Source organism: Poecile atricapillus, chromosome 1 (assembly GCF_030490865.1).
Source record: "Poecile atricapillus isolate bPoeAtr1 chromosome 1, bPoeAtr1.hap1, whole genome shotgun sequence".
Classification (NCBI taxonomy): Eukaryota; Metazoa; Chordata; class Aves; order Passeriformes; family Paridae; genus Poecile; species Poecile atricapillus.
This window is the reverse complement of record NC_081249.1, coordinates 73,041,770-73,055,611: the sequence shown is the minus strand read 5'-3', so window position 1 is coordinate 73,055,611 and position 13,842 is coordinate 73,041,770. Positions and strand designations below refer to the sequence as shown.

Below are 13,842 nucleotides of genomic sequence, written 5' to 3'. Positions count from 1 at the left end.
CTTTCACTAATGTTTGACAATACTTTAATTTTCTCAAATCTTACAAGGGAATACAAAAGGAGGAAGAAACAAGAAATTTCCAAATTAAAAGCTAAATTCAACAAAATCCTAGAGAAAGTACTTTGAATCTTTCTTTCTGATTTCCCTGCTCCCTTCAACTCCAGGTATTCAGCATTTTAAGCATTTAATAATTCTGAGCTGAACTGTGTATATGCAGTAATTTTCTTTTTACTAAATCAAAACTTTTACTATATTAGATTTTGGTTTTATATTAAAAAGATACAGACAAAAGTATGCACATCATTGTTTAAACACTGAAAAAGAGTACCTCTCATAGAAAATAAAACACCATTAAATTCTTGCCACTATTAGTAAAATAAACTTAACCCCTCCCACACAGTTAACAAAACACACTGACATACAAGAAGAATTGTGGAACTGAACTACCCAGCTAAACTAAACACTGTCACTAGATTTAAGAAATCTATGACCTCACCTTTCTGAGCTTTCATTGTTTGCTCCTCAATTTGTCTTAAGCGCTCCATTAATTCCTCCTTCTCACGCTCTATTCTTTCCTTTTCCTTTTCTGCTATCTCCCTTTTTTTCTTCTCATTTTCTAATTGTGCCCTGAAAAAAAATAGTAAAAAGGTTTTTTTTACTCTCCAACATATTAAATGCTACTCTTTGGATACAGGTAGCAAATTTTTCAGTTTACTCAGCTAGCAGGGAAGGAAAGACAATTTTAAATGCTTCTAACTCAGCTGCTGCTTCAAAATACTGTAGAGAAAAACAATTTACGAACAGAACTGATAATCAACCGTGGTTATGGTCAGCCATATAAATCCACAATAATATCTGCATTTTAGGCATGATGTTTCATCAGGGCTAGAAATGGCAACATTTTGTGTATTTTTAAATACACAAAAAGTAAGCCAGGACATTCTTCACTGAACTTGCTTTAAGGGTTCACCAGTAGAGTATAAAATCCTCTAAGAATCAAGCAACAGAGAGCTAAGACTTGCACAAAATACATAACAGGGAAAAACAGTACAGCTACTATTACTGTGCTGAAAGCTCAAAAAAAATACATTTTTATACTAAGACAGGGGAGCCATGCCAATTCACAAACCTGTTTACATAGTGGAAAATGAAAAGCAGTTCTCTCTTTTCCAGAATTCTAAGATATACGATATTCTATCACTTCTTAAAAAGGTAGAATTTTTTTCTGTTTTGTGGAAGTTTGTTAATTACCTTTCCAATTGTTTCTGATGTTTCTCTTCTCTAGCTTGGGCCTTCATCTGTTGCACTTCAATTGTATCAGGTTTCCTCCGCCTCATGTACAATTCATGATTTCCCATACACAGTGCCAAAATTCGCTTGTTAATTCTCAGACGGGGTGCATAAAAAACAAAATCCTAGGAAAAAAGTAATTCCAGTACATCCATTAACCTAAAAAATACATGCATGACAAGATTCAAAGCATTGCTGCATTCTTGCATTGGTTAAATGAAAACTTACACGTACTTTGATATTTTGAGCAAGCGAACACCAAAATCTATAAATCTAGTTTCTGCCAGAAACTTGTAAGAAAAATTCAAAATTGCACCATGAATACCCCAGAAGTTAGCTGGTTTATATAAAATTGTTTAAAACTTTAAAAAAATGAGACTATATTCTATTCTGAAGTCATTTAACCTAGAAAGTCTCATGAAATGTGCTGTTGGAAAAAAAAAAAAAAAAAAAAAGAAAAATAGAGGAGGAAAGAGGTAGAGAATTTAGCATCTTATGCTGTCTTTTCAACTACTAAGTATTTAGTTGACTTAGAACACCCCTCACAATTTAGGAGTATCAAACAGAATGAAGAGAGAGGAAATAAACATACAAATGAACATTTTCTTTTGATTACTGACTATTCTATCAGTAAAAGTAATAAATGTCACCAACATTTACTCATGCCTTAATGCCAGAGCAAGTCCCTGCAGGCTTTAATCCCTTCACATAGGAAGTGATACTACTGCAGACACTACTTACAGGGGCCTTTTTGTCAATTGGCTTTATGACAAATTTTTTGTCGTTAAAAGAGATGTTTCTTATTTCACTCCAAGGAAAACCAATCTTGGGTGTCAGCCTTCAAAGAAAAAAAGTCCTCATTAAAAGCAGCAAGGATGTGCACTTCATACACACAGGAATTCAGTAAAGCTTATGTCTGTACCATTCTCACTATTACACTTAGCTACATTCAGAATATTACATTTATGACATTATGTTCTAATAGAAACATTAACAACAATTCAAACACATTTTAGTAAGATTTTTCTTTTTACAAACATTCTATCAAATTAATTACATTTTAATAAGTTACATTGCTTTGTAACACAAGGAATTTTGATCTGTGACTTATTCTGCTACTATTACCTAGATACTAAACATCACAATCATGTATTCATTCTTTACATGGCATTGGTAACTGCATTTTCACTTGAAAGAGTAACTATTTAAATGTGAGAAATTGACATTTCAAATACTGAAATTAAAGTAGCTTTCAGCCATGTTGTACTTCTGGTTTAGCTCAGATTTGTGTTCTTATATTTTCAGAATTCAAGTTAAATTTATTTCTCTTGCATCTTTAGCAAAATAAATCAGAAATTGTCACAATGTTACACATCAATTGCATGCCAGTAAATATTTTTCTGTCAGCACAGAAGTTTTTTTTAATTCATATTATCTTAATTATAAATATCAGAAAATATTTAAGTATTTGATTGCTAACTATCAGGAGACAGGAAATACCAAAAATTGCCTCATGGCTCAATCTGATCTGAACATTTTGAATATTTCCAGCTTTCAGGAGTTATATTGCCATCTAATGGCAATTAAGGCTTACAGAATTTTGTTACAGTGTATATACATCTAAAGTTGACTGCTCCCATCTGGAGTCTGGCATATCACATGTAACTAACTTCAAATCACTGTGAACGGCTTGTTGACACAACTAACAAGTGCTTGTAAAGAAAGAAAAGAGTAAGTCTGTTGTTCTATTTCCAAAATCTTTGTATTTCCTAGATTTCAGCTTTTCCCTCTCCAAATAGAACAGATTATTTGATCTCTTTATCAGGACACATGAATGATCTATTTTCTTTGGTGTCTAAAAGGTTCACTTTTCACTTTTAAATATCTAAGTTTTTCATGCTCTAACATCTATAATCCTTGTCATGGCTCTTACAAATGTTTCTCATTAAATAAGTTGCTCAGCTTTAAAATGTCCTTTTCATCCTGACCGAAGGGAATGTTTTGAGTGAAAGGTACAGGAAGAAACAATATAAAGATGTAGTATTCCATTTAAAGCATTTTAAATTTAAATTTCCATAGAACTGCTCTTCTTTTCCCTTCTTTAGCATCCCTAATCCTTACAATTCAAACATTCTGGCACTTAACATCTCTCTCTCTCTTTTTCTATCTCTTACATAGATTAGAAGGAGAACCTGTTTTGCCAGATCTTACTGAACAGGCAGTAAGGTGAGGGTTGTACAATCTCAGGTAGCAACTCCTAGAACAGAACTGCAAAATGAGTATTTCCCACTTACTTATCATCATGCTCATAAATATTCAGACCCAATGCATCAACTCCTAGCCACAATTCAGTTCCTTTTTTATTCTTTATTTCAAAATAGTTGACTCCATACATTTCCAAGTCTTGTGCTATCTTAAGGTACTCCATCATAGAATCTTCCCTGATGAAGAAGAAAAATTGGTACAGTTTAGACAACAAATCGTAAGTACAGTGTAAGAAAAGGGAACTGCAGAATAAAACAGCTGGGGTAAAATTTAGTTATGAATTAAATCTCTCTCTAAAATAGTTTGACTCAAATACTTTTAAGAGCTCTACACCCTAATATCCAAGTAGAATCCAACCATTGCACTTTGTCCTTCTGCACCATGAGCTAAGGAAATACTAGATGTATTTTAGAGGCAGACAACTGTGGACAAAGGCAGTTGACAGCCTTTCCAGAAATCATGTGTGTAAACCAACAACCTAACTGGAAACTGAACTCCATGGAAGTCTTTCATAACTACCTATCCTGGTCAGAATAAAGAAAGCCACTTTCCAAATAAATACCTCCCAAAATACATTTTTTACATAATTACCTTAACATTCCCCTGTGCTCTTCATGCCAGTTCTGTATTCTTTCTTCCCACTGTTCTTTTGTCAGTTTGTGCTGTTCTAACACACTGTGAATAGAAATTGTTGCTATTAAATGACACTGGCAACAAACTTAACCTCTTTTGTTGCACATAACAACATATGCTTTAACTGAATAAACTTAAAAGATGACTTCCTATACACTGTTCACATTTTCAGCACAGAAACAAATTCTGTATTTCAACAAATTCCCTTCTAAAATAGTGTGAAACCTCTTTTTTCTTGGTATTCTGTATTCTTTGTTATATAAAAGTCACACTATTGCATACCTCAGGTAAGTCATAAAATGTAACGCTTACAACAGCTGAAAATGCACACCTATAGAACCCTCCAGCAACAATGCTGCAAATTAATCTCTAGGTGTGCAAAGATACACTCAAGCTTTCATTCTGGCTGTCATTTGAAAGAAAAGGCAAGACATGACAACAAGTTAGCAGACAACCTTGTTGAGAGGTTTTTTTTATTTTTTTATTTTTCCTTTATGAGTGAAATCAATAGGGAAGCAGCTTCAGAATGCTATTTGATGTTTAATCTACAAGAGGCTGCAATGATGGAATTATTCTAGAACCTTCAGTGCAGAATTGCAGTAAGAAATCAAATGCATATACTAACTGTATTTTGCTTTCATTCCATGCACCCAGCATTTCAGAGGTTTCTGAATAAACTGTTTTAAAGGACAATTAAAAAATCTGAGCATTTGTCTACTGAAAAGTAACATGAATTGTATGAATTTGTGTTGTACTCGAGCAGTGTATATTATTTGCAGTACACTTACTTTCAGGAAAACATTATCATTTAAGTGTACAAAAACATGAAAACTGAAGAAAAGAAGAGAGTATCAAATGAATTTTAGTTACTTCTATATTGGAGTATTTTGATTTTAATTTAGCAGAAGCAGGCCTCCAGTAACATTACATGATTTTGGAGTACTTTGAAAATGTGTTCAACCAAGTCTGTGCAGCTGCTTGTGGACAGGTCAGGAAATACATCTCAAGAAACCTCTGGCTATGACGCTTCTTTGTTATTTAGTCTAAATTAGGATCCCTAAATTTTACTAGCAAAAAGAGGAACTCTAAGAAAGCCACCATTAAATACATGTTATCACTTAATATTTTATTTATAAAAAATGTGCTATAGTTAAGTCTGTGTGTAGCATTTGGTGTAAAACCCATTTCACTCACCGCTGAGGGAGAAGCCTGTCATTGGCTAGGTAGCCCAGTTTATGGATTTCCTTACTGTAATCTCCATACTTGGACTGGACAGCATAAGAAGCCAGCAGAACTGCAGTTTCTGGTGGGCAATATATTTCATCATTTAAGATCGACTCTTTGACTTGCAGGAAGAAAAGTCTCTGAGTTATTTCCTGAATTAATTCTTCAGATACATCCTCTGGAAAAAACTTGGCCCTGAACTTAAACTGCAAAGGATTTTCTTTCCGTACATCTTGCTGTGTTACCTGAGGGAGAGGAATAAAGATAAAAATAAAAAGAGCACTAAATGTTAACTTAAATGTGATTTAATAGCACTTAATTCTTTAGCTTCTCTGCACTGAAAGCCAGAGCTTCCTGACAAGCCCACTGTGGAACTCACTGAAAGGTTCACATGGTGCAAACAAGTACATAAATTTGAATAAATCAGACAATTTTGAAATATTACTTAGAGGCTGATGAGATTTTTTTTTTGTAGGCTTTTGTGAATTTTCATTATCACAATACAGACCTGGAAACTAAAAAGTTGCAATAGACATTAAAAAGATCAAAATTATATCCAAGAATGATTTGCAGGAAGTAATTAATTAGGGTGTAACAATGGTTCTTTAGCAATAACTAGAACACATTTCTTCAATGTGAATGTGAAGTTGGATTATTTTAGAAGTCTTTCAACTATTGAAATAAATATATGTGCTTTGTTCTTGTGCAAAAAACTTAATTCCTTTAATCTTTTTTTTTTTTTTTTACAATAGATGAGCTTTAAAACTGTGATTTCTGCAAAGAAATCAGATACAGTCTTAAGATTTCCTCTACTTCAGATTTCAACAAATACTCATTTTTATGTAGAATTTGATTTCATTTGTGCTCAGCTTGCTCAGCACCAATTTATGGCCAAAGCAAAAACATTCAAAACTAAACTAATTTTAGCATAAAATAGTAATTGTTAAAATGTACATTCACAGTAAAATAATTCTCATACATCCCAGTTCAAGCACTTTATTACACATTTAGTTTTATGTGCACTACTACTAGTCCCACTAAAACTTCTTTGTTATGCAAGAAATGATGTATCTGTTTGCTCGATTTGTAGGAAGTCGCAAAAACTGAATATAATCAATATAACCTTTAAAACACCTAAGATACATAAGTACATATAGATTCAACATTTGAGATGTCAGTTTTAAGTTTTGCTCACTTTTCATTATTGTCGTGCGTTATTTACAGACACAGCATTTCATTTCACCAGTGAAAAATTAGTTGAGCTCACCATAAAAAGATCTTACTCACACATCTATTCTTTATCAGATTTTTATCTGTATTTATTGAAAATACATAAATAATAATTTAAAAGTGAGAAACAGCTAATTTGATGCATATCAGAATCAAATAATAGTTTTTTTTAAAACTATGATAAATAACTGTCTAAATCTAAGTTTAAAAAATGAGCACATCCTCAGCTGCTCCTGAACTGTACCAGAAATTTAACTTGCTAAAGGTTTTCACAGAGCAATGTCTTCTGTATTTTTCACAACTGATACAATAAATCCCATAGTCTCCAACCACCCAAGACAAGCCATTACAGTTAACAAAGTATCTGCAGCACTAAAATGTTTATTGTGTATGAAACAAGACACATATGAAATTCTAGGAGACAGATTTGGTGGCTAGCAGGCTTAACTCACTGGATTTACCACAGAGGAGAAGCAAAGATTACCTAAGTGCAGACAGTGGGACTTGCTCCTAAAACCCTCCCAATTTGCCTCCTAATATTGAAGATAAAAAAGGTATTCTTGATTAGGTTGAAGTAAAAAAAAGTATCTCCATTCTAAACAGTGACATTAACAAATAATCTGACAGCCAATATTAAAATAAGAAGTGACCATTCAAATTCATAAATACAATTTCAAGTAAAATCACCCAGTGCCCAGTAACTGGGAGATACAAGGTACTCAATGCTGTTTGGGAAAAAAAAAATAAAATTATCCTACAATCTACCTATTAGATACCTAAAGTTTAGAAGCTGATTGTTTTGCCTTGTTTAAAGATTCATAGCTATATGCATACAAATTCCTGAAGCTCAAATACTTCCCATATACATGGCCAAAATCTAAAACAATAATTCTATTATGTCTTGCTACGTGAAAATGGGATAATCATATGAATTCAAGTTCTCCTAATCCATGCATGCATGCATCCCACAGTACTGGAAACTATCTCATCAAATTAAATATTGATGCATCTTTACCTATTCTTTATAACCAATCCAACTTAACACTATTTTGTCATTTAAAGCACATGAAAAGCAAATTTTCAACCAAATTTGAAGCCAGCTATACCTCACTTATGATATTAAATCAGCAAAGCTTACAAAATATATTCAAACTGTACACTTAGTTAAATATGAGGGAATTGTTACCTTTTTATTTAGCTTCAGCCAAGTTGAGTAGCCTTTGCTGTCCACATACTGCAGCCCAAAAAACCAAACTTCACGAAGACCAACAGTTTTTACCACCTAAAGATAAATGAGCCATAATGAGCCATCAGTAATCACTACAATACATTTTTTTAACTGGTACTATGAGGCTTAATAAAGCTACATAAACAATTTCAAACTGAAATGTAATCAAGTCTTACAAGAACAAAAAAGATAAAATAGTAGCAAAACATCAGGTTCAGAGAACCCCAGAATTCTAAATAAACTCAAATGCTCCAAGCTACCAACTGGAGCGTACAGCTCACTGGGTACATCAGCACCTGAGGAACAGAAGGTAGTAACAGGACCCTGAGGTTATAAAGCACATCTGGGAAGTGACCTGCAGCCCTATGGAGAAGTGAGTACACTTCAACAGAAGACAACTGGTGAAACGATAATAAAGAGTAATATTTGTGGACAAGTATGACATAATGAGGATGAACTGCCTCCTTCAAATAGTTCTGCCACCTTCTAAGAGTTAATGACAAAAGGGGTAAGGATGATCTACCTAATTAAACAGACATTACTTTCCTGTAAGATTTCAGATCAGGTCTATCACCAAAAGCTACTAAAGGAGCAAAATTGTACTTGAATAGAAGGAAGGTTGTCTTATGGATACAGTGCTTAAAAAGACAGAAAAAAACCACAAGCTGTTTTCATAACAATTATAGTGTAATCACTAGAGAAGTCCCCCAGGACTTCAAAAAAAGGATGAAACTGATGTGCCAAAAATCTGCTGTAAAAAACCTTCCATAAAGATCTGTGAGTTACAGCAAAAAGATGAACCTCAATAAATGATCATATTTGATAAAAGCAACATAAAAGACAGCAATTTAAATTATGTGAACAAAGTTCTAGTTGTAAAGCAAAAAGGCAAGAAAGATATTACATTACTATATACATGTATGGTATTCACAATTCTACATAAAGACTGGTCATCTCAGCTTATAAAAAAAGATGCTGCAGCACTGGAAATGTTTCAGAAATGTTGAAAAGAATGATCAGTGACTTGGAACATTTTCTGCATAGCTAAGACAAGAACTAGGGCTACTGACAGAAAAAAGGGAAGCTATGACACAGGTCTATAAAACTTGCATGGCATGTAGAAGGAAAATAAGGAATGATTGTTCATTATTTCTTAAAATGTAAGAAGAGAATCAACAGAAATCATGACATAGCAGGCTCAAAGCAAGCAAAAAGAAGCACTTTTACTACAGAGTATAATGAAACTGTGGAACTATTTTACAAGTCTTTTGCACAGCAAAAGCATATGTGGATTTAATAAGCAATTAATCAGAAAGGTCCAGCAAAGATTATTAAATGACTGTAAACTCTGGCTCCAAAGATCATGTATGGTAGTACTTACATATGTCCTCAGGTTGGACCATGGTGCCATGCTGCTTTACTGAAGGCTGTTTTATGGAAGCATTCAGATGCATGTGAAGTAAATAGAATTTTACACATAGATCTTCCTCCATTTTAAAGTAGTACTATCGGGTTGCAAAATTAAGATTTTGAAAATTAGAAAATGTCATAGGATAACTATGCAAACTTACTTCTGCTGCCTTGTATATTTGCATAATCACTTAAGAAGCATTTGAATGTGCACCTTTTTTCCTCCTTTATCATTTCACCTTCAAACTCCAAAGCACATAATGGACAATGCTTGTGGATCCAACCTGATTGATGTCTTGAGTGAGCACCGTTATTTCCTTTAGAATTCCCACATGATTTACTTTACATTGTAAGAAATGCAAAGAACAGGTGTATGCTACCAGTATGGCCCAAACAGCATTAAATTTGGAGCCCCAACTCAGGAATTTCAGACCTGCTGTTTCTTTTGGCACAGATCTCCTATATAACACTGATCAAACTACTTATGGCTTTATCAGATGACTGAGAATGCTCTTTACTTAGCAGCTGTCCAAGCTGAGCCCTCATACCTTATCAGCTCTCTGAGCTGCAAAGAACCGCAGATGCTCAACAGCTCTGCCCGTAAGGCAGAAGGAGACAAGTGCTTATGCTCACGTCAAAACATTTTGCTCTCAACCCACTAACTATGGCCCCTGACATGCACATGATCTAAATCATCAGGCAACCTGGGTACAGCAATGCAGACCTACACAAGTTAGCAAAATCAACATTAAAACCAGCAGAATCCACAAATAAGGAAAAAGCATTGCCTACACTGCCTCTCAGCTCAAAGGAAAGAGAACTAACATTTCTGAAACTTTGTAGCAAGATAATACAGGAGAATGAAAAACTTAGGAGTTTGATTCCAACTCAAAACTTCTATTAAGTAGCTTCAGGCAAGCGTTCAACTAATCTGTAAAAATAGATTTATCCACCATCACATCCTACAACTTGACTATTAATAGGCAATGAAAACTTCTTGGAGAAGAAAAGCAACCTGAACAATGTGTGTTTGGGCAAATCACAACATACACATAAAGACAACCTAACAAGGGTTTCATACGGTCACCTTCCACAAGATCGTAAAGGCGGCTTTGAAGACATCTGGAAAGAACAGTGGGGTGCAACACAAAATAAAGGAGACAACCCCCACATTCCTTCTGAATGGCAGTTACAGTGAACCAGAAGCTACTAATGCACCATGCTAACGAAACAAAACAACTCCCCCTCGACTACCACCAGAGTGTGTGGAAACATATCCCTCACAAGGCTCTTCCTCTTCCAGGAAAGCTATAGATGCTTATCTGGTTGACTACCAGAGGACAGATCCCCCTCTTGCCTGTTCTGACCACTGACAGAATAGACAGAGACCAATGATAAGTATATTAGAACACCTTCTGAAATGCAAGTAAAAAGAGAAAAACCACAGATTTCAAATGCTGAATTCTTGCCTGATAACAGATGAAGATGATGAGAACACACATATAGAATGGGAAACAAATCAACAACTCCAGAAAACGCCAGTTAAAAGCTTAAAAGAGCACTGGCTGGTAAAAGGTTGAAAGGTTGTTCACCAAAAATGTAGGAGTACTAGATAACAGCTGAATTCATAGAGAGGTTATTTTCTGCAAACAATAACCAGCCTGTTTGTCACGTTCACCACTTCTGCACAAACCTTGAAAGCCAATCCTTTCAGTAACAGTGCTATTTGAACCCCTTTCTATAGAGAAGGGGGATAACTTCTTGTCCAAAATTTCAATACAGTTCAGATCTTGATGTTACACTGTGGAACTCACACATGAATTTAAAATCAGGCTAAAACGTTTCTCACACACAACTGTTCTGGTTGATTTCTCTTGACACAAATTTTTTTTTCAATTTAAAACTCCAGAGGTAAGAGTTGGTGAGATGTCAAACACCACACAGAGAACTGAAGAACAAAGAAGAGCATGACAACAAATTCAGAACTGTATCTTTGTTCCCTGTTTGCAAATGCCCCAATTTGGATGAGCCTGATTACCTGGGCACAAGACATCACACAGCAGAATGTCACCACACCCAACAGTGCACAGCAGAAGATAGCAAAGGCTGGCAAAAGACAAGTAACAGCTTGAGCCTTCTATGTCACCGAATACCATACTTTTATTTGATGATGATGATGATGCTGGTTAGGCAAAAAGCAAGACAGCCTGTTTTTTCAAGAAGGCTTTTTAAGAGTCGTGAAGTTTATTCCTACATAGGGGCTGAAGATATACTGCTACTGATGTTAGAGAAAAGGGCAGGCAGTAAGGGTTAAGAGTCAGTCATCTCAAACGAAAACTGCAAAGGCAATTTCATTTATCTAAAAGTTCAGTATTAAAACAATAAACATTCTCATCTTTTCAATTTATATAATAAGACATTTAATTGACTCTAAAAGGTCAACTAAAAGTTTAAAGAGCTTTTTTGATGTGTTACTTTCTCTTAGTACTCATCATTACATACTTCAAGTATCTACAGTGAAATGGACAAACAACTACTAGACATAGCTGTTCATCTACTTAAACTATTTTTGAAGAGCAATTTCAGATATTTTCACATTTCCTAAATAAAGGCATATATCTTGAATCTAGAGAACAAAACATATTTATTGGTATCTTATTGGCAAACGACAAAACACATTGACAAAATTCTATTCTTAAGGTTTCCTGTAACATCCCACAACACAGGTCAAAAACATCTGAGATTCTGATGACTGGCATCACATGAGTGCAAGAACAACTCTGTTAAAGAAGTCGTTCACTTGGTCCGTTTGACTGATGTACAACACACACCATCACGTGAGCGTGCAGTTCTGATACATCTGCAATCCATAAGCACATTAAGGTTGTCATTTTCAACTATTCTTTTTTCCTTTCCTTTTTTTTTTAACATAAATTCCAAGTTGGTCCATAAGACAACAGTATTTAGTTCTAACATTTGGGAAGTGAAAGACCATCTTATAGTGTCTATTGTTGGAAAGCAATTGCGTTAGCTTTCATTAATGAACTAACTTACTGTTTAATGAACTTACTGTTACATACACATTTCTAAAATATGCAATTCTAACAACTATATTGCAGTAGCAACTATAATATTATTAGACACAAAACCCACAATTAATTTCAAAGCAGTTGCATACACAATTTATCTGAAGTCTCACTGGTAACATATTTATCTTTGAATTTGAATATGTTCCATGAGAAGTAATGAGGAAATTCACACTAGTTCAGATAGCTTAGATAACATAAGGAAAAACAATTTGTGCATGAGACCACTACCACTTTTTCAGACCATACCTTAATAACCACAATACTCTTATATGCTTGTACTCATATATATAAATATATATATAGAGAGAGAGAGCGATATAACTTACCTGATCAAAGAGCTGCTTGCCTGTTGTATTGGGCTGGATGGCAAATTCCAACTCTGCATCCATTGTGGTTACTCTGACATTGATCTACAGAACATAAAGAAATATTTAAATCATACTGTAACAGTGTAATGCTTCTATATGCTGTAATTAGCCTGTAAGAAACAGTAAGTTCAACAATTTTAATGGTCTTGTGTACACATAAAACATAGCTATAAGAAAAACAGAAAATTTGAATCTGAAAAAAATCTCATCTTTATTTAGTACAAAAATGTAATCAGGATAGTATTTACCAGTAAGTTGGAAGGTAAAATTAAAGAACAAAGCTCAAAATTAATTTAAGGGGAAAGCTGACATCACTACCGAACAGCTGAAAAACACTGGGATACTCAGTTACTGGGCACTATCTTTCAGAGGGCTTCCCAAATGCATGCAAAAGAAGTTGTTCTTGGTCACATATATATCATTTTAAGGTATTTATGCCTAGCAATATAAACAGACAAGCAGCCTCCTGCTTGCCATTTCTAAAATCAAGCAGTTTGGTGGTCAAAGTATTTAGGACTAGAGCTTGTATATCTCAGGACAGACTAGCAGCAAGTTTTCATCAATGGAAAGAAAAACGACAGAAGTCAGCCTTCCTTAGTGCCAACCTCCTTCGACTCCCTTACTACAAGACAAAAAAATCACCACCATTCAATGTACCTCCTTCTCCTGAAAGGGACGACCATTTTCCAGATGACTCTTGATAATCACTGGGCTTATTTGTTAAAAAACAAGTAGTCAAATACTGCAGGAGATAATTGAAAGTCCTACTTGGAAGTACAACAGTCTCTGACAATTTCTCTTCAGCTGGTACATATAGAAGTGAGAATTTCCATGAAGCAGAACAAAGTATTAAATGCACAGCACTGTTTTCTCAGTGTAAAAGAGTCCTCCACTCCTACTGCCAAGGTATCACATTTTATTCATCTTTAGTGCATAGGAATATAAAGTGTTAAAGGTCAAATATACCTTCCTACAAATGCAAAAAAACCAAACTCACACAGATATATTCTAATTTTTCTCTACTGTTAAAAAAAGAACAGAATAAATTAGGACTTGTATTACAGGTTCCTACACTACTTGATCTATGCATATGTGAACCATTTCC

General features: G+C 34.4%; 1 protein-coding gene across 3 annotated transcripts in view; it reads right to left on the bottom strand.

Annotated features, from left to right (window-relative positions):
- The window catches only part of RDX (radixin), a 37,169-nt gene that overhangs the window by 7,379 nt on the left and 15,948 nt on the right, over window positions 1–13,842 (bottom strand). For 2 of the 3 annotated variants that reach the window (XM_058834440.1, XM_058834448.1), the window contains exons 3-10: window positions 12,696–12,779; window positions 7,829–7,924; window positions 5,383–5,657; window positions 4,147–4,230; window positions 3,585–3,731; window positions 2,032–2,128; window positions 1,252–1,415; window positions 497–627 (exon numbers count right to left, since the gene is read on the bottom strand). In XM_058834440.1, coding sequence (XP_058690423.1) covers window positions 497–627; window positions 1,252–1,415; window positions 2,032–2,128; window positions 3,585–3,731; window positions 4,147–4,230; window positions 5,383–5,657; window positions 7,829–7,924; window positions 12,696–12,779 — 1,078 coding nt within the window. Of the gene's footprint in view, window positions 1–496; window positions 628–1,251; window positions 1,416–2,031; window positions 2,129–3,584; window positions 3,732–4,146; window positions 4,231–5,382; window positions 5,658–7,828; window positions 7,925–12,695; window positions 12,780–13,842 lie in introns of those variants that run through there. The other variant, XM_058834457.1, reaches the window with a different exon arrangement.